General features: G+C 35.7%; 2 protein-coding genes across 2 annotated transcripts; one reads left to right on the top strand and one right to left on the bottom strand.

Moving 5' to 3' along the window:
* Positions 1-4554: 4554 nt before the first annotated feature.
* Positions 4555-10260, bottom strand: LOC127844789 (uncharacterized). Its single transcript, XM_052375249.1, has 4 exons — positions 8596-10260; positions 5859-5917; positions 5089-5179; positions 4555-4707 (listed from the first exon to the last, which is right to left on the bottom strand). Exons 1-4 carry the CDS (start codon positions 10258-10260, stop codon positions 4555-4557), a joined length of 1968 nt encoding a protein of 655 aa, XP_052231209.1.
* A 1109-nt stretch (positions 10261-11369) lies between these two features.
* On the top strand, positions 11370-21372 carry LOC127844788 (cubilin-like). Its single transcript, XM_052375248.1, has 9 exons — positions 11370-11514; positions 13919-13957; positions 14367-14479; positions 16310-16377; positions 16608-16807; positions 17267-17392; positions 17812-17925; positions 20759-20869; positions 21242-21372. Exons 1-9 carry the CDS (start codon positions 11370-11372, stop codon positions 21370-21372), a joined length of 1047 nt encoding a protein of 348 aa, XP_052231208.1.
* The last annotated feature ends 845 nt before the right edge of the window (positions 21373-22217 follow it).

Below are 22217 nucleotides of genomic sequence, written 5' to 3'. Positions count from 1 at the left end.
TGAAAAGTTCACTATATATTAGCTTAGCTATCGTAGTGGATAAGCAGTTAAAATGATTTTACGTTCAAAATCGACTCCCTTTATTCACTGGAAATAAAACAGTTATTGACCTAGGTGTCCGATCGTATTTTATGATCAAATGATGTTTTAAATGGAAAAAGCTATACACACATGATCATTAGACTAATTACAAACATACAGTGACACTAGTTCATTAGGCATGCCATCATTAATTTAAATATTAGTCAGATACATCCGGTAAATAGCACACATAACAGCATGACTATAAATTTGGTAGAAATACACGTCCCATAAATAAAATTACCATCAACATTCATAGAGTACATTTCTCGGATATGACATTGTATGAAGCATGTAAGTTTCGCCATACGAACCCCGAAGTTATATGATTTACATAAATCATTATAAAACCGACTTTATGATAATTTATGCGGCACACAGAGAGAAAACCAATGCAACGGAATGTTGAAGGTTTGTTTAACTGTGAAAATAGGGGCATTTAAAAATATATAATATCTATCTATCTATACTGTCTTACTCCCATTGCGGGTATTTTTGACAGGTAATATGTCAAAGTAATTATCGCTATTTACATGATCGTAACTTTGTTATTTGTAACGTTTCGACAGTAATTACAGATTTCAAAATGACTTTGAAAGGGTACGCAAGAGAACAGTCAATGGGACTGAATTATGATATGACAATATGTTATCGAGTAACGTTCTTTTAAATTATACCTGTCAGAATTGAAATTAAAATTGACAGCAACATGTACGAGTTATATAACATGGGGTATTAGTAACGTTTTATAGGAATTGTTAGAAGCCACGTAACAATAACATTATCATCTGGCGGCAATTAGCGACCTTATCAATAACCTCGAAATATGGCTAAAGCAATAGATCAGTATCCTTAATGTCAATAACACCTAAATAGCGAGGTTGTGATAAAGAAAGCGATATATGGGATTACTAATGGTTTGTTTCGGCTTAAATTGCAACTTTCAAAGCACATGTATACAATGTATTTAAGCAACATTTTTTGCTAAGCTAAACATGATATTTAATTTAGTTTTAGAACTTAAATTATATGCACATTACTTCATACATTTACAGAGTATGACTGTGCCTCCTTGTAGTGCTGCAATGCTACATGTATGAGGTTAAATTTTAGTGACACTTATATGTAACACGAATATTACTGGGCCGAGTGTGAGGTTGAGCGCTCTAAAACCACTTTAAACCCCCAATGCTTTGCATTGACCGTTCCAAGGCGGTGACCCCAGCTTTATTATTATATGTGTTTATGTTGTTTTGTACTGTGCTGTTTTGTACTGTTTTGGCAATTGGTCACTTGCCTTAAATAAAGGACCAACTTATGGTATATCATGAGAATGAAATACTGCTCCAGCAGCTGGAGTTTCACTTCTTTATATTGTGTATTTGACTGAGGATTATACAATCACCTGATCAACCATCTAAAAGTAGTAACCTGCCGTAAGCAACCATCTGCCTGTTAAGGCCACTTTGAAAACATTCTCTTGACTGGATATTTAACAGAAGTTAGACTGTGTAACCTTTGGTAGGTGTAATTTTTGTCAAACAGTGGGAGAGCCGCAAATCGTGTATCTTAAATCAATGTATGTCCAATAACTTAAATCATTTCAAATGCAATAACTGATTGTATATGTGAGGTCGGCCATGAAGTCTATATCAAAATAACCGGTTGGGGCAGTCTAGTTCTGTCGACCTTTAAATATATATCAAAATCAGTGATTCCTAATCGTACAAAGTAAGGCGTTCATTTATTCACCTGCACTTAATTACCAACTTATTTGAAATTACTTCAACGATTGACCGATACGTTATTTTTAAATCATCATTATGAACTCTTCTATCGGTGTGCGATTTCAATTCGATTGTACAGTTTATTATGATCAGATCCTTAAAGTCAAAGCCTTGATCGATATATAAGGTAAATCACTCAGTTTACGTAATCGTTGATATTTGTGCTTCTCATCAAGGCAACATCGATTCGCTTCCGATTCGGCGTATGTCGAAGTGTGGTTGGACAATTACCACATCCCAGTTGCCTTATTTATGTCAAATTCAATTAACGTTTCAACCTTCTCAGCGACAATTAATACTTGTAAGGAGAAAAGAATGACTTTCCGTCTTACGAATGGGTTGCTTCTTACATACCGGGCATCTTTCATTGAAAATGGCGACGAATGCTGACATTTCGAACTTTAGTATGCAAGTTGTGCATATGTATTGTCCTTACGCATACAATCTGACATATTTGAGTGTATTTTATTTTGCAGAACCGTATGGATTATCAAGGGCCATATGCGGGCGGTTATTATAGCAACGAAGGATTCGTTGGTCCAGAATTTGTCGGCGTCACACGGTTCCCGGGAAGCTACAGTCCATATGTTGGAAGCAGGCCTGACAGTGGGTTGTCTGAATATTCATCGTAAGCATATGAGCATGTTTTGGTTTATCATTTGCTTGTCTTATACAATACTGTCAGATTTGTAGTTATTGACGTTGTTTGAGATTCACGTTGTTTTTATGAACGTGTCTAATCTTGGACGTATTATGTGATGCATGTTTTAATTCATTCGCGTTGTGTGTTTTGAATGTGTCAAACCATATACACTGAGTAATTAGCCTTTACTCGGTCATGTTGTGTTTCTTGTCATAACACTGACTACTGAACATTTATAATGTTTTACTATGTTTGTTATAATCATTTTTATAGATGTGTTATGAGTGTTTTAGTCTTTCTCATCGTTGTGTAGTATGAACGTTGCTTTTCATAACATGGTGCTACAGTGTGAGCTGTGATCTTGTCGTGTTAAATAAATATCAAACATAAGTCTTAATATTTTTCATTTCATTCAACCACGACTACGATTCCCTCAGAAATATGTACATAATACGGCGAGCAATAATACAACTAAAGCAAGAATACCACAATAGCTAGAGCTATAACACAATAATAGAAATAACACAATCATTATTGTTATAATAGCAATAACATCATTATAGCAAGAACATTATAATAGGAAGAACGCAATGATAGCAATGATACAAATAGCAATAACACAACAAGAGCAAAAACACAATAATAGCATTAACACAATCATGGAAATAACAAAATATAACATAATAATAACAATAACACAATAAAAGTGAGAACACACTAATAGCACGAACACAATAATATTAATTATATGAATAACACTAACGCAATAATTGCAAGAACACAATTATATCAATAACACAACACTATCAATGACTCAATAATAACATAAACACAATAATTACAAATACACAATAATAGCAATAGCACAACATTACTAATAACGCAATAATAGTAATAGCACAGTAATAGCTATTTTACCCATGGCGATAACACAGACATATAAATAACACAATAATAGCAATACCACAATAGCGATGACACAATCACAGCAATAACACAACTCACATGATGCTTGATAACATTATTATGTTTAAATGCTATTATAATTCATTAAAAATGTGCTCCGTTATTGCACACATACTGAATCATAAATCACAAATAAATTTAATTTGATACTTAGTATGTCATCATCATCATCATCATCATCATCATCATCATCATCATCATCATCATCATCATCATCATCATCATCATCATCATTATCATCATCATCATCATCATCATCATCATCATCATCATCATCATAATCATCATCATCATCATCATCATCATCATCATCATCATCATCATCATCATCATCATCATCATCATCATCATCGTCATCGTCATCATCATCATCATCATCATCATCATCATCATCATCATCATCATCATCATCATCATCATCATCATCATCATCATCATCATCATCAATACCTTGACCGCTTTGGAGAAATGAGGGACGACGAGACAGAAATTCTCCTCCAGTCAGGTCTGTTGTGATTTGCTGAGAGTAAATCATCCTTGGGAAGGGATATCCACTTTTTTACATTTTTCCATCCAGCTTTTCTTCTGACGGCCTCAACGTCGACATACCTCTAGACTCGTTGGTCTTGTGCTCCGCTTAGGAGATGCGGAGACATTTATGCTCAAATGCCTGTATCATGCGTTCTGTGTCCACGTGAATGGTCCAGGTCTCGCATCCTTAGAAAAGGATGGTGACTACGTGGGACTTGAGAGCTTGTACTTGGTGACAAAGCTTATGAAAGTGCTTTTCCACAACCTGCTCAGTCTGACCGTCGCTGTGGTCGCCATGGCTATTTCTATTCGGACCACAGCGGTACTGGTACCATCCTTGGACAGGGTTGCGCGCAAGTACTTGAAACTTGCCACGTCTTATAGCTTCTCGCCGTTCATGATGATGTCAGCACAGGTGTTAGTCGTTCTGTTCCCATGATATTCGACTTCTCCCTGCTGACCTCTCTCCCATATGCTCCTGTTCTTTCATAGTTTCTGTTGGTGAAACCTTGATGCCACCAATGCGGTCAATTTCATAAGCGAATCTCAAGTTGGGATGGGTCTTTCACCAATGGAGATAGAGGTGTGGTGGTCATGGGGAGTCTCATGCATTTTCTTCGCAAGGAAGAGGTTGAATAGGACGGGAGAGAGCAGACAACCCTGACGGACGTCTGCTGATGTCCTGAAGAAGTCCCCCTTCTGTCCGTGAAACAGATCTTTAACTGCAGAATCATCATTGCAAAAAAAACGCAACACCAACGTTAGCTCTTCCACAACTTCATTGACTTTGGTGTTGCGTTTTTTTTTTCAATTTGGATTCTGCAGTTGAAGATATTTTCAAGCAGTTCCTCGGCCTTGCTTTTCAATCGATAAAGGATGATGCGTAGTATCACTTTGCTAGGATGACTGATGAGGCTGACGGTGCGATAATTTTTGCACAACTTGAGATTGCCCTTTTTCGTAAGTGGTATGACCAGTGACTGGATCCATTCCAAGGGCCACTTCTTCTCCTCCCAGATCTTTTGGTAAAGTGCCGTAGCTGCTTCAGTCGTTGCGTAATCAATTCGGAAAGACGGTGACCACTCCTGTAGGTGCTCCTGCCTTAAGACTGCGCACTGCCTCCTGCACCTCTGACTTAAGTTTGGAAGGACTTTCGTCGTCCGCTTCTGGTCTGGGAGAAGAGAACAGGAAATTTAAACTGTTATTGGAATACATTTAAGGACAAAAACTAACACATACGGTAATGACTTATTTTTTTCCATTGATTCATTAAGTCCAATTTTAATAGTTTGTGTGTAGAAATATCGTGATAAATAAATGTGTTTTATCCTGCCTCTGTTGCAAACATTGACCTAATAAAGAAGGGTCGAATACATTTTCCGATCTCCGGTCAACAGGAAGTAGTGTATTCCTACGCACGCTGCGACACATAGTTGAGTGTAACCTTTCTAATACACTACTCAAGGGTGTAGTATTTTAACAATATCGGCTGCTATCGTAATTGTAGACCAAGAAAAATATCACATTGTCGATTCCTTTTTTATTTCTTCTCATATTTTCAATAGGAAAGTATTAAGAGGAACAGTTTACAGTGGAACTATCTTTTACGTGACACAATCGGTAGTTATTCGGTCGTCAGGATTGTTTTGTACATGTAGGAGGCTCTACAAGAATCATTGTAATGTTAATTTAATTTATCATTTGTCTTTGATAACATGTGTCAACGGCATGAAGCAGGATAAATCGAATACATGGTTTGTGCCGAGATTGAGAAAATTTATCCGGTTTGGCCCGAAAAAGAAAAATAGAACTCGCTAAAGCTCGCCCTATTTAATTGTTCTAAGTCTAACCGGATAAGTATCAGTGGCACCCCAGTCTCCAGCAGACTCATCTCTGAAATAACCGGAAACTGAAGTTAATTCCAGCAACCATCCAGAGAGGTTATTATTGATGCATTGGTAGACGGTTCCTTCATAAACAATAAAATTGATGGCTGATCATATGCCCAATACAGCTTTTATCTGAGCAAAGGTGAATCTTCAAACCTAACTGATTTTTTTAGTTCTGCGTGAAATTAATATAAATGTGATGTAGTGTAATTGATTTATTAATTTTGTTTTATATTGGATGAAACCAGGCTATGTAATATCGCGCTAAAATTAAAAGGCATCACACAATGACGCGCACTCCGTAAATAGCATAACAAGAAAAACTAAATTAAAACAAACAAACTATGTTTAACGGAAGGTTTGCTGCCAATTACATTGCGACACAGTTTGTTTGAAGATTTTGTGATGTACGTTTCCAGTTGTTCAGACTGTATTACCATGTAAGTTATGAACGTTTTTAATCATGTACCCATTTTCCTCCGTTCGTGTTATGAACTTTTTTAGAAATTGGCGCTTTGCCTTTCTGTTTAATGAACATCTCTGGTCTTTTTTTATTTTGCCCATGTGAGTGTAATGAAAATTGCTAGTCATTTGCACTTTTCCGCGGTGTGCTTCCTTTTATATTCATCATGAATAATACTCAACATTACCAATGAGTTTTATAAAAAAAAAATTGTCACTTCCATGACTTTAATATATTTTGGACATTTCCTGTTAATTTTTCCTGTTTCATGACGTAAGTCTCGTTGATTGCAAACGATGGCTATTGTTCTTATTAACTTTAACATCATAGTTTAATATGTTGTACAAATTTTTCGTAATGCAATGTCCATGACATGAACGTTGCGTGTTATTAAGAATTGGAACAATTTAAGTTAAATAAATATGCTCAAACTTCAAAAACGTAGGTCACGAGTACTTAAATCAATTGTGAGAACACACTTACATTATTTCAGTGTTCACGGACAGAAGATCCATATTTTGTTTTGTGGATAAATCATATCTGCGATCTTTCTTTCACCTAGTTTCTTTAACAATTTTCTAAAGATAGATCATTGGCTTGGTGGTTTGGCAAATTTGGCAGTATATGCGTGCTTCTTTGTGTGCTTGTCACTTTGAAGCCGATACCCTGGTCTTAATAGATATCCGATACATACGACACCAGTACGTTACCATTTAGTGTTTGATATTCGATTCCTGCGTCGTGTGTAAGTTTTTATGTTTTAATTGACTGTAATGCTTTTGGTTTTGATTTATTCTGGGCGTAATTTTGGCATTCGGCTAGCAATCAGGTAATTCAAACACTCAATGCTTTTCGCTTTTCATTTACATTCCAATGGCAATGATCCCAGTTTTAATCATTTACGCAAAGAAGTTAGAATGAAGTAAAACAGACGTACTTCCATCGTCGTTGAAACGCTAAGAATATTTACTTTCTTCTTAAATAAAATCGGTTAAGATCTGATTGGATTTAAATGTGTGTAAAATTTGAACATTATATGATTGTCACAGCAAGTGTCCTTACAGTTTAGCCTTTACTTTATCATTAGCAATGCAGCCAATACATGCTATTTTAGACCATCAAATTTAACTACAAATCAATCAATGATTATCACGTGCTTAATATCGATTGATATGATTTTATTTAGCTGTGCTAAAAACATTCAATTTTTGAAAATACTAAACAAATCTAAATACGTACACACACACACACACACACACACACACACACACACACACACACACACACACACACACACACACACACACACACACACACACACACACACACACACACACACACACACACACACACACACACACACACACACACACACACACACACACACACACACACACACACAACACACACACACATATATATATATATATATATATATATATATATATATATATATATATAATAAAGTCGCTTTTAGCCGTTTATAAAAAATAAAACGCTTTTATTAAATTTGCCGTAGCTTTCGACCTCTCGGTCTTCTTCAGCGGCGTTTATTTGTGAATAAGCATATCATCTTTAGCGGAAGTGACGTTATATTATCGCACGTTACATTGCACGCCAATTTTAGTCTTTTGTGTTTAGTCCATATGGTTTGAACGTCCTCAGTTTGCGCTTCCAAAGTTGTTCGATGGTCTTCCGGTACTCGTCGGTTCCATTTAATTTTTCGAGTCCCATGACCCGGAAGTCTGCGTCGCTGTGGCCGTTTGTGTAGAAGTGCTCGGCTACCGGGTCGTTGTGTCGAGTCCGTATCCGGGATAGGTTAAGAAGATGTCGCTGGTACAGGGTATATCCCGTTTCTCCTACGTATACGATGGTCTTACACCGTTCGCAGTGTACAGCTTAGACTACATTGGTGGATTTGCAGGTGACCTCGTTCCGCACATTGTAGCTTTTGCCGGTGGTGTCGCTGAACTTTTCAGCCTCCATCATGTATGAACAGATTGCTCACCTCTGTGCCCCACAAGGTCCGCTCCTGTTGGGAACTCGGAAAAACATCCGGTTGTGTTTTTTATCAACCAATATGTCTTGAAGGTTGCAGTCTCTTCTAAATGCTGCTAACGGGGGTTTAGGAAATACGTTTTTCATATGATCTGAAGTGTGGAGTGTTGGCAGGTGTTTCCGGAGGATATGGCCGACATTTGGTAGCGCTCTGGAGAAAGTGATAACGAGCGGTACCCTGGAAGTACTTTTTGAAGGCACTTTCGTACGCAGCAGATCTTTTCGCTTCTTGCTATCAACTTTCTTCAGTTCTGTCTCGACGAATCGGCCATTGTATCCTCGCTTCTGTAGTTGCTCTTTTATCTCATCTCTGTGTTTTTTGTAGTCCGTCTCTTCCGAACATATTCTTTTCAGCCTCACACCTAAGCCGTACGGAATGGCCTTCTTCGTAGACTCGGTATGCGACGAGTCCATGTGCAGGTATAGGTGCCGATCTGTTGGTTTGGTGTATAGGTCTGAAACCAGCCTTCCTTTTCGAATAGACGTCATGGTGTCTAGGAATTCGAGCTGCTCTGTGGAGTAGCGGAGCTCTAGCTGTATTCGTGGATGGATTTCATTTGCAAACGCATGGAATGTCTTTAGTGCCTCCAAACCATGTGTCCACAAGCCCCAAACATCATCAACGAACCGGAAGTAGGCTATTGGATGTTTATTTGATTTTGAAAATAACTCTGTCTCCCAGGCTCTCATGTAGGTCGATGCGTAATTCATACCTAAATGCGATCCTATAGCAGTTCCTTCATTTTGCATGTAGTGGTCTCCATTGAATGAAATGGTGTTGTTATTTAGAACAGTGTCCATCATTGTGATCATGTCGTTGGTTGGTACTTCCGGTTGCACTCGCCGATTGAGGGCTTCAATAACTGCAGCACGGGCCTCTTCTCTTGGTACGCTGGGGTAAAGAGCCTTCACATCCAAACAAATTATGATGGTACCGTCTGGTAACGGCTGCTGTATCTGTGATATTTTCTTTAGGAAGTCGGTTGTGTCTCTCACATACGACGGGAGTGACATCACATGATCACGCAATTCATTCTCCACTATTTCCGCCATCTTCTCTGTCGGGTGATTGCGGCCGTTTACAATAGTGCGGAGAGGCATCCCAGGTTTATGAAGCTTCGGGTTGCCCTGAAGCTTACCGGAAGTTCCACCGCCGCTGGTGAGATACCTTTTAAGGTCACTGTCGATCGACCCCTTCTTGTATAGGGTATAGGCCACTTTCTTAACTTTGTTTTCCACAATCCTTGTTTTATCATCCGTCACCTCGACGTATGTCTCACAGTCCGACATTTCACACTTCAGCAGCTTGACATAGTCTTCCCTGTCCATTATCACTATCCCCGACCCCTTGTCGACAGGGCGAATTACTATGTCATCGTCGTGGAGTAATTCTTTGATTGCCTGTTCTTCCAATCTGCTCAGATTATATTTAAATTTTCGTTTTAAACCGCAAATTATGTCGTCTTTGACCGCTATTATATATGTGTCCAGCCATTTGTCGCGGCCTGCCTTTGGAGTCCACGTCGAGGTCTTCTTTTTGTATAGGTTCCCATCTTCCCTGGTTCTATGTTCTGCGTCTTCTGCATAGAAATATTCTCTTAAGCGCATACAGCGTTCCCACGCTGACAAGTCTGTGAGTAATTTCCCTTTGTCTATTGTTTTTCTAGTCGGTATGAACTTCAATCCTTTCGACAGCAGAGACATCTGAGCCTCAGTTAACGTATTTTTTGATAGGTTGGTAACAACATTCATTTTGTTTTCGTCATGTTTTGTCTTTGTTTGTGTCATGCACTGTGTGGTCTGCATTTTCTCCGAGGAAAGTATCGTTTCTTCTGTTGTCATGGGCGTAGGTCTTTCATGCTGCCGAATTAAGTCAAAGTGCTGGTTTTCTAGCCGCACACAAATGAACTTTCGATTAGGCGACCCATTTTATACAGGGATTCGCAGCCAACTACAGCATCCATTGTTGTATTGTTTCACGTAAATGTCTACGTCATATATATATATATATATATATATATAAATATATATATATATATATATATATATATATATATATATATATATATATATATATATATATATATATATATATATATATATATATATATAAATATAAATATATATATATATATATATATATATATATATATATATATATATATATATATATATATATATATATATATATATATATATATATATACCAATACATAGTGCCAGTTACGCGGTCTCTGTAGTTTTCAGACTGTACTTACGAGGTCAATATAAAAAACGGGGTCTATATACAACCCCGCAATCTAGGCTCCTTTAATTACTATGAGGGGGGTGTAGGGGAGGTAATGCAATCAAATCTCACAATAAGGTCTTAAATCGAAAACCACAATCAGGTCTGAAATTGAAATTGTATATACCTCGCAAATAAGTTCGCTATATATTTCCTTGTATAAGACGTTAAATAAATGACGTATTTATATACAATAATAATAGTAGGTACCCCTATATACCTTAATTCGTGTTTATATCGGATAAAAAAGGGTATGGAGATACATGTATTTAAAGTGGGAACCCCATAACCTATTTCTAAATCAGAGACCCCGTAACTGGCCATATGTGTGAATATATATATATACATATATATATATATATATAATAAAAAAAAAAACAAAAAAAAACAGATATACAAAAAGCTGGCCCCGTGTTCACAACACATTTTTTGCAATCGAAAATCGATTTTGCTCGTCATTGAAAATGGATGTCCATTGTAGTTGATAGGAAAAAATGAAAATCGATGTCAGTTAAAATTGATGTTCGATTGCAAAATTGTTTTGTGAACACGGGGCTAATCTGTCAGTTGTAATTGTCAACTAACTGGGTTCTTACACAATCCAATTGTGTTAAATTAACAATGGTAATTCATCTTATGTTATAAGTCTATAACACAATGCTAAATGTTTAACATCTCCCACAGGGAAACCAGACGCGCATCCGAAAACCGACGCCGACTTGTTATTATTGCGGTCGCCGTCACAGTGACATTTGTACTGATCGTCGGGGCCATCGTCGGCGCCGTCATCGCGTCTGCTGTTGCTGAAGGTTGGTATTTGGTTAATGTTTGATGTTTTCATGGGATAAAGATCATGCCTAAATTGTCCTACTGCCAATCAAATAAGCTCAATCAGAACCCAAACTACCCGGTAGTCAAACTCATCAAGCTGGCGAATGGGTGATGTTTTCTTTTAAACGTTTACTGAACTAAAGAAACAAACTATTCACAACCAATCATGAGAATTGGAGGATTAGTTTTTTTTTATTTTTACTGTTATCAGTCGAGAGGGATCGACTTAAATTAAAGAAGAGGAGGAATCGTTAGTAATAGCGTGTGTGATGTGTTATTTCCATATGCGCACATTAAGATGTTTGCGATTTAAAAGCCAATAAACACTCAAAGTCAACGAATATTTAGTACAATATTTCGAAAAATAAGTTAACACATAACAAATCCAAGTTCCGTATAGCAATAGCCAACATTTCAACGTTAGATGCGGTCTGGTAGCATAGATTCAACGCGATACAGAGTGCTCATTTTTATTTGTGTGTGTAACAAATATTTCATGTGAAATTGCGGCCACGATATCCGAACATTTACGAGCGAACGCGAGATCGCTTCGTGCATCTTCGGAAGCACGACGTAGTGCTAATGAATACATCGTTTTTCCGACGCTGCCCAAAGCTAATCTCGCGTTTGCTCGTAAGCATTCGGATATTATGGCGGGATATTAACATAAAATATATTGTCGCGCAAAAATACGAGCTTTTTGTATCACATTAAATCATTGTTACCAGACCACATCTAGCGTTAAAAGTTTTGCTATAAATATTAGAAAATTCATTTTTTAAATAGATTAACTTTATATTACTTCAAAGGAATGAAAATGATATCATCCTCGGAAATATATTGATTGATGAATATTAGAGCAAACACCCGAGTGTATCTCATTAACGTTCCATATCTTCCAAACTTACATACGTGGGCGGATTCGGCTTATGTCACGGAAAGTTTAAACTATTGAGCCAATGAGTCTGTTCCATGATTATATTTCGTTCATCTTTTCGCAGGAACATAACAGATTCCTTTTAGCAAAATGATATAACAAATAATAGGATTGACATGTGCGGATGACTTTTATTGTTTGTGCATCAGAGGTTTAACTTAACAATATAATAAACCAACACGTTGCTAATGCTTGGTCTACCGAATAACAAAAGAAACACCACCAACAATAAAAAAACACAATCATTATAAACGCAACACAAAAGTATTTTATGTGCCATAAAATAGATCAGCCATAAACGATCATTTCGACCAATATTACTTTTGAAACCAACACTATTAATAGATATATAGCTTATTATTGAATCAATCTTTAACTATCACCAAAACTGATTCTTACTGCACTCATAAAACTACACAGACGACAAGGTAAATAACAATGTCGCGTAATAAAATTGTTGATGGTGTTGTGATTTAACTTAATAATTAAATGTTGTAAGAAACAGTAACCATATAAGCAGTTTAATGGCTTGCCCTGAACGCGATTATGGAAACGTAACACAATATTTATTTTCTCTCGCATTTAAAAGGTCATCGCCAGGTGTATTCTGTAACAGTTTACAATAAACAGATTTTTTTTATCTTTGGTCTAGCGTCAAATAGAGACTTCGAGCGGATATACGTGAAATGTAATCCTAGCTTTAACTCGGGTGTAAATTGCCCCGCTGCTTGTGTCTATCCATTATTCGTTACACTTTAGGAATACAAATTAAAGCATTCATACACTGAATGGCCGCTGAAACCTGAGTCGAATACAACTTACCCGATTCCTAAAGATATCGATATTCTTGCTTATTAATGTCACGTACGCACAAGGAAGTAACGCATGCCTTTGATTAACAATGTGCGACACCGATTCTTCATTCGAACACTGAATGGCCGCCAGTACACCTGAACCGATTCTTAAACATCAATAGTCTTGCTTATTAATGGCACTTACACACAAGGAAGTTATGTCTATTATAAACAATTTGCGACACAGATTCGTATTCGTCTTCAGTTTCTTCTTTTTTGTCGTTACCTTATTTACTATTTATAATGATTTCAGCAATATTAATTCATTAATTCTTTTGTTTTCAGTTGTAGAAGTAGCTATTGAAATAGCAGTTGAAGTATTATTAAAAGAACTACCGGTAGTACTTGAAGAAGTATCGAACAAAATCTGATGCATGACATAGCATTGATTTGAGAAGACAATTGATGAACATTGCAGTGCAGAACATTTCTTTTTGTGAACACAAAGTTGGGCAGTTCTTTTAATGTTTTAAAAGTTTATGAGTAATTTTGTGTTCATACTATAAATCAACGGATAATTCATTAAAGTGGGCTTCGTGTTTAAGTTATGTAGTACTAAAATTTATATTTATTTTATTTTTATGATTTTAGATGGAAACGATCAGCCCATAGAATATGTGGAAATCGATGGTAAGTTTGTTTAACCCTTTGTACATAGTTTGACTTAACAATATACATCCGTACCACAAAATAATGAGCATGAACGAACGGATTGCCCGACAAAATAATCATGGACAATATCCAGATGACAAATCACGATGAGTTACTTGGTCGGAACAATTGTTATATATAGTAGTCGATACAAATGGCGACATGCTTTGCTGTCTGGTCATATCTTAACTTTTCAAAATTCTGATATGTAACAAATAAATTTATAATGATTATTTTTTATGTCTGTTGTTTAGGCAATTATCATAAGGAGATTATTGATCGTTTTAGCATAATTGCCTTTATCATATAGAACAGCTTTAAAGATAACATTACAGATAATGTACCTTCTTGCGAATATTTTCTCAAAACTATTATCAAACATATTTAGTTACAAAGGACATCAAAACCGAAGTGACGTTGGTCGGGAAAGAGTTTGATGTAGATTACCTCAACATGTCATCTGACAAGTCCTTGAAAGCCGCTGCCGACCTTGAGAAAATGGTAAGAAACAAACAGTTTTACAGAGAAGTATTGGCGACGGACAATCATGGAATACAAGTTAGGGTTCTCAACAATACAGATAATCGATGCAAAAATGAACTTGAATGGTGAAATATCTGAAAATCGGATTAAAAATAGCATATGGTAGGTGCAGAGTGATCACTTGTATAATGGTATTTAAAGATATGATAATAAAAGATAAGATAAGCCGAAGAGAAGCTGAAAGAATAGAGTTATAAAGACTGATATGACGACCCAGGCATGCGTTTGTATAAAACGAAAACAAACGAAATATGTATAACAATACAATAAAATAATAAAAACCGATATGTATTGCTACTTAAAATTGCGACTTTAATCAGGCAATATGTTCGGAATAAAAATAAAAAGGAATGGGTAAATAAGAACCGCAACGACAGTCATAAATTGATTAATACTGCACAGATTTAACACGCAATCGCTGTTATAATAACTATTAACAAGTAAGTAGAAGCATGGATTAGACTATTCCTCATAATCAATTAAAATACATTTGCAAATTCATTTTACTCATTTAACTTAAATCCCCGAAGCATCAATCATGCTGAAATATCATTTTTACCGAAAATACTTGTAATGCAAGCATTTCTTACGAATCCATGCGTCAAAAACTTGCCTTCAACGGTCATGGTTAAATAGTTCCTTTATCCAATGCACTTCTATTACTACAATAATTAAACTGTATCATCCAAGTACTTGATGAGAGAATGCACATGTCAGTTTGTTTTCACAAAGCGCACCATAGTATACAGGACAAGTTATGGTTAACTTATGGTTATGGGTTTGAAAGAGTACATTCTTTAAAAAACCACGTGAGTCGCATTGCGCAATACCTCTTACATTGTACTCATTATGATGACATCATAAGTGTTCATTTAGTATGTATCGATCATTTTCATTACAATATAGGGATAATACACGTTTTCGAGGGCATGATCATCTGCGGGCGCTCGAAAAATCCGTTCCCGGCAGGAACGGATTTTGAGAGCGCCCGCAGATGATCATGTCCGAGAAAATGTGTATTTTCGCTATTATTGCATAAACAAATCACACATACTAAAATAATTTTAAATAACATTGAAAACAATATGTTTTGTTCATTCGACATCGACAAAATAATTCGATTATTTCAATACAGTTCAAGGTTGTGTTTTACATATGCCTCACTCGGTCATCATCCGAAATGACGAGGCTTTACCTTCGGATAGGCAGTTTTCGATTTAAAATGTGTTTAAACAGTGGATTAATGCAAAGTTGAAATGCAGTATAACATGAAAAGTGGATTGAAATAGTCATTATCCCTGCATGCATGAGAAAACTGGTGCTTATTCAGTTCTCCATTTATGCTTGGAAAGTCGTCGAAGGCTGGAGAAGGGAAGTAACTGCGCGTGGACCAGATTATGGATATGAAAAACACATAACAGGGCTTGAACGGCACGTGCATCGCATTGTTTATACACGATTTCTTTCGTTCAAGCCCTCCTTTTGCCAAGTTTCTGCACCCCGCCAGAGGGCATTACAGATAGAGTTTATGCAATAATCGTTGTTGTTGAAATCGCTCATGCATACACAACACATTATTGTAATTGTTCACCATAACATGGTCATTATACTAGGACAATATAGTAATTATTAACATAAAAATTGGTTATATCCATATTTAAACAGTTAATAGTCATATTATGCATCATCGACAGGATGTTAAAAACAAGCTTTGCATGTGCTTTAATTTAGAAATAACGTATGCACTAAACATTCCTATATCAAATTATAGACCATCATTATTTTCAGTATGATGACAAGTTCACTGACAGTGAATATAAGGACATGTATGTTGGAACCACCGTCCTTGGATTTCGGTAAGACAAGTCGTCTATTAGTCAGATAGCAGTACTTCAATAATTTTAGAAACGTTGCATTTGCTATTAATGTGCTTTATCACGCATTATCAACATTTTCTCGTCGTAAAAAATGCTCGTTACACAATTCCGTTTGTGTGATTCTGTGTAGTAAAGTAATATCACATATTGTATCTAGTTCCAAACTTATGAAAGTAAAATATCGTATTTGAAATATTTACCAATTTCAGGAACGGAAGTCTGATTGCCGATGTCAAATCGGAATTCAAAAAGAAGGTAAAGATCGAAAAGAAAAGACCGGCGGATACAACGTCTGAAACCACGACACAAGCCAAAGTCGAACTGAGCGCAGAAGACATGGGACTGAAAATAGAAGTTGTTATAAGTATCATCGAGAAGATACCAGACATAAAGCCTAATGCTTTTTCAGGTACACACAGATCGCCTCTCAATAGTCTGCTTTCTTCTTAGTCACACCGTTGATTAAAATTTAAAAAAAAAGATAATCGTATGATATATTGATGGGATGGTTTAGCTGGACGATGCAGATATTATTATTCCGACCAATCCCATACTGTATAAGTCCAAATATTACGGCAGTATACACGAAGTTTATTGCATATTCGAAACATCTCACCAATGGTTAATGTGTCAAATAGGACTACAATGAAAATAATCATAACACGCTCATTTAGTTTTAAACATGTAAATGTAACGACTCACGTATTAAATGACACTAATTGACTTTATGTTCGAACTTTCAAACATACCTTTTTTTAAAGTCAAACCTGTCTTGACGCTCATTTTCATTGAAATGAGGGAAACATCCAATATGTATTTGACAGTCATTACACATGGATACATTTTACACTGCATTTTGAACTATTAGATTTTATTTTAGAGGAAGACGAATGTGACTCCAGCCCGTGTCAAAATTCCGGAACATGTGAAGACCGCATCAACCGATATGTGTGCCTTTGTCCACCTGGCTATTCTGGGATCAACTGTGAAACAGGTATTAGCCAAGACACTTTCTAAATCACAAGCGCACAAACACACCCAGAGACCGGTGCTTCAAATCTAATAAACCAAATCTACAGAACTGTTATTTCTCAATAAACTAACTTATTTTAAATATCGAATGTGCTTAGGAAAATGTAGCATACTTGATTATGGATATTGATCAAGTGTTTGCTAATTAACAGTAAAAAGCGTCGTCACAAAATCAATAACGATGCAGGTAACTACATCATGAATAAGAATACAATATGTGTTTTTATGTATAATCTCGGATGTTGGAGTTGTATTTACATTTAGAGTAATGAAAATCAACAAGTCGTTATTTGCAGTTTTTGCTTTAAAATCATCGAAAACAAGCCAAACTAATCAAATAGTTTAATGCTAACAGTTTGTTTTTATTTGCTTGTACTCAAGACATTGACGAGTGTGACAATTTCCCGTGCAAGCTCGAAGGTATCTGTAAGGACTCGGTGAACAACTACACGTGTACGTGTCAGCGCGGTACAACCGGCAGGAACTGCGAAATAAGTAAGATATTATTGTTACATTATATCTATTTACAAGTCAATATTATGAACATAAAAGAGACATTTGTATGTGCAACTCCATCTAAAAAGGTTCTGTATTTATTCTAAATGGCCAGTTGCCAACCAAAAACCGCAGATCAGCATAAGATCCATACAAAATACATTAATTAAATTAGGTACAGCGGACTATCAAACAGAAGGGCAATATAATGAAATATGACCCGTGCCCCAAGCAATATCTATAACACGGCGCTGGGATTGTGGTCTAGTTGTAGAATACTTTTCTAGAATCGGAAGGTCCCTGGTTCGAATCCCGTTAAGATCACTGAACTTTCCTACCAAATCATTAATCCCACGCTTGCTCCTCTTCATTCAGGTGTATACATAGGTACATGTGTGGGAAACAAGCCATTATGCCTTAGCTGCATACTGCGCCGAATGTAAACGGACGACTTATAAACCGATTATTTGCGGCGGGGGGATGTCAAAGTCGGTTGCAGACGAATATAGTATCATAATCAGACTTAAAACCGATGCCTTTACCTTTACATGACTCCATTAATGTAGCATACATTCTGTGCATGATCATTCTATACATAGATGGTGACGTCACTACGTTATTGTCACCTCTATACTAAGACGCATCACATTCCCTTGGTTTGGGGGAATTATGCTTCAGCCAAAGTAGTTCTGCGTAGGAATGAAAATGTTAATAACGAAAGAAAAATATTTTTTTATTGTGTGTTTAAAACGGAATGTTGTTTAAAGAAATGTTATTGTATTATGTTAAAACGTGATTTTCGAATTTAATAAAAAACATTTGTTGAATAGCAAAATGAACATGGTTAATAATTTTACTCTGATTTATTATTAGAACTTAACGAAAGAAGGCGCCTGATCGTTGAATACAGTTGTTTTTCTAACTGACGGTTATTCGCGGAATTGCGAAGCTAAACTCGGCTGGATATTTATACATTATTTACATATACACGCGAAGTAACTTAAAATACAAAAATTATGTTAAATATTTAGACGAGTGCTTTATTCCGTCAATCAACCTTTAAAGTAACATGCTTTACCATACAAGCATATTTGACTAATTTATTCTTATCAATTCTTATCGTACAATAATTGCGTTGGTGCAAAATACACAAGTTTGACTAACGTCAATAACTGTGTCGATAATCTTATACATAAATGCACCCATATGTAATTATTTTTCATCAGAATGAACGTTCATATTGTGATTGGAGTAATGGGTGCTATTTAAGTCAATTATTTATATTGTTGTTAATATGTTGATTCAAACTATATTTCCACGTCTTGTGTGCATTATTATTGATACTACCACACGTACCTTTTTTTAAAGAGGATTTCTTATTTAAGATATTGATGAATGCAATCCAATGCCATGTGTGCATGGCAACTGTACTGACCAAGTTGCTGGGTACACGTGCACCTGTAAACCTGGGTACACTGGCATTAACTGTAAAACCAGTAAGACCTTTATCGATACAATAAATGTATATGTACATCACATACTGTACATACAAGCACAATAAATACGAAAACCTATATATAATCCAATAATGGTTAAATAAAAAAGTAAATATATTTACTAAATAGAGGGCTTTGTTTACAAGTGTATTTTTCTGCAGATATCGTCGAAACCAAACAATATTTTGCATGTAAATTTTTCTAAATTGAAGACGTTGTAAATGTTCCGGTATTTTTTTTTAATTTTAGTTAACTTAGCATTTAAAGCAATCCATTTCTTTGTATAAATATGTGTTCGCATTCTTTCTTTTGGTACTGAATATTTTGTTATATTGCACTTTTATTTAGACGTCGATGAGTGTGCCTATTATAATTTAATATCAACTAATGTCTTCGGCGTAGACAGTAAGGTGTGGTATGGGTGTTAGTACATGTATTACACACCATTGAATGTTACTTCATAATCTTGGATCAGCTGCTCAAGATACGACCATCTAACTGGTGGTGCTGCTTTGACACTTGCAAAGATTGGTGACTCCAACCTCTTTTATACAAGGCTCATGTCTGTGAACCTGAGTTAACTGGCACTACATGTCAAACTTGTGAATTCAAAGTCGTACCCGTCCATTGTTTATGCCCATCAAAGTCTATACAAATTTTACTACAAACAATCAATAACATGTCAAACAGTAGCATTGGAGTTCGACAAAAACGCGTAAATACAAGGTTGTTATATTTAAGCACATCAGTAGACCATACATATTTAGCAACTTTTAACATATACTAGTATTTTGTAGATTCTTGTATTATCTCAGCTGTGTTACTAATGTTGTAACACATAGATTATCAGAATGACAAATAAAACACACATATTTTAAATAATGCAAACCTGAATAATTGTCCATATGAAAATTCGCTGAATTGTTAATTTTTCTTACTGGGTTTTAACATATAAAAAAGTTAAGATTTATGTTTTCAGCAATCACAAATTTAGTTTTTGTATTTTGTGTCGTAGTTTGCTCGTTGTTGTTCACTACATCTTATTCTTTAACTCATTCTGGTGCTTTTACGTCATCTTTAATAAGTCCGCTGCTAAAAATTAACCAATCACACACAGTGCTCCGCTATCAGGAAATGTCAATAAACAATAGTGAAAAAGAAGATTTCTAGTGGGGGAATACTCCATTGAGAAGCCAGATATGCTTGAGCCAAATAGGTCCTTAATTCCTGCAATACAAGTGTGTTTAAAGAGATCTTACTACACAAATAAAAGATCGTAAGTTTATCTACACTAAGTTTAAATTGTCATATTTGTATTATCATGAGTTCTTTTCCAGATATTGACGACTGCGCCTCCCGCCCCTGTATGCATGGCAACTGTACGGATAAAGTAGCAGGGTTTACATGCTCTTGCTACCCTGGATATTCCGGCTCAACTTGCCAAACTGGTACATTAAAGTACACTCATTAAAGCATACTCAACAAAAACAAATATCAATGTTAAAGGAATTATATAGTTCTTTTAAACACATTTGCTTTAATAATAAGATTTTCCGAAACAACCCAGGAACGTACTGGTATTCGGTCTATGATATATGGACAAATGTAGAAAGTCCAGTCAGAAAATTAATGCTCCATTTCACATTCAGTCTAGTAAACAATTTAAGAAAACATCTATGCATTATTTTCAAATACATTTTACATAATTAGACTCGAATGTCCACTTTATATATGTTGTATTTTGTTGTCCATATTCGTTCAGGATTCGTTTGCAACAGCAAAGATAAAACGTGATCACTTAAATGACTTATTTATTGCAGACATTGACGACTGTGTCGGTGTTGTGTGCCAAAATGGAGGCACATGTAGGGATATGATCAATGGCTTCATCTGCAGCTGTGCACATGGCTTTGTGGGTCTTATGTGTGAAACTAGTAAGTACACACGGTGAAATCCGTCTACCACATGTTGTATGAGTCATGCTTCTGACAAAGATATCGGATACCGAATTATCGCGTAATATGGATGTGAAAAATTTAATAATAATGTTCTCGAACGCGCCTCATTCCTTTGTGTTCCTTTTAGTAAAAATTATGGCGAAGGTATTCGAAGTACATAACTATAAATAAAACAAGTATCATATCAATCCAACACATTAACATGTGTTATCTTTAGACAAAAACGATTGCAATACAAGCGTCTGTCAGAATGGTGCCACTTGTATCGATCTTGTTAATGACTACCGATGCAACTGTGCCGCTGGCTACATGGGGGACCGCTGTGAAATTGGTATGTTTTGATTTTTTTTTGAAATTGTAAACTATGTATTGGTTTTATGCTAAATCTTTACAAAATTATAATCTGAATTAACTAGAAAACACATTACTATTTGAAAAAAGCATTGAATTTAATTCAGCATTAAAAAAAATACACCTGATATTTTGGAACTTTTTTATACTGAAATTATTATTCAGCATTTTCCTTTTTATTTGCCGCACAATATAACAAAAAACTGTTAACAAGTGTGTAGTTTTATCGGAGAAAATATCAGTTTGCAGAAACAAAACACACTATTTTACCGTAGATTTTTACGAGTGCTTATTGCTAAAGATTACTCGCGCGTACAAAATACTGATAAATGACGTCGCCGCTAGGGTTACTATCAGTTTCGTTGCAATATGCTGTAGCTCGTCAGTAAAGCTCGGTATTGAAAATATCGATTCTTTAAAACTGAAAGATGATTTGGTATAAATTAATGATCAAAATAATTTGAAATATGTAACAGATTAAATGAGA

Source organism: Dreissena polymorpha, chromosome 9, assembly GCF_020536995.1.
Source record: "Dreissena polymorpha isolate Duluth1 chromosome 9, UMN_Dpol_1.0, whole genome shotgun sequence".
In the NCBI taxonomy this organism is placed as follows: domain Eukaryota; kingdom Metazoa; phylum Mollusca; class Bivalvia; order Myida; family Dreissenidae; genus Dreissena; species Dreissena polymorpha.
This window is presented reverse-complemented; position numbering and strand designations above follow the sequence as displayed.

What these genes read in the sequence shown, in the direction of transcription:
- LOC127844788 (XM_052375248.1), top strand. Translation starts at nt 11,370, where the DNA reads ATGTTTAACATCTCCCACAGGGAAACCAGACGCGCATCCGAAAACCGA. An exon ending in CGCGTCTGCTGTTGCTGAAG is followed by an intron (nt 11,515 to 13,918) that starts GTTGGTATTTGG and finishes TTATGATTTTAG; the next exon opens with ATGGAAACGATCAGCCCATA. An exon ending in AAAGCCTAATGCTTTTTCAG is followed by an intron (nt 16,808 to 17,266) that starts GTACACACAGAT and finishes TTGAACTATTAG; the next exon opens with ATTTTATTTTAGAGGAAGAC.
- LOC127844789 (XM_052375249.1), bottom strand. Translation starts at nt 10,260, where the DNA reads ATGACAACAGAAGAAACGATACTTTCCTCGGAGAAAATGCAGACCACA. An exon ending in GTGCCACTGATACTTATCCG is followed by an intron (nt 5,180 to 5,858) that starts GTTAGACTTAGA and finishes CTCTTCTCCCAG; the next exon opens with ACCAGAAGCGGACGACGAAA. An exon ending in CAGGAGCACCTACAGGAGTG is followed by an intron (nt 4,708 to 5,088) that starts GTCACCGTCTTT and finishes TTTCACGGACAG; the next exon opens with AAGGGGGACTTCTTCAGGAC.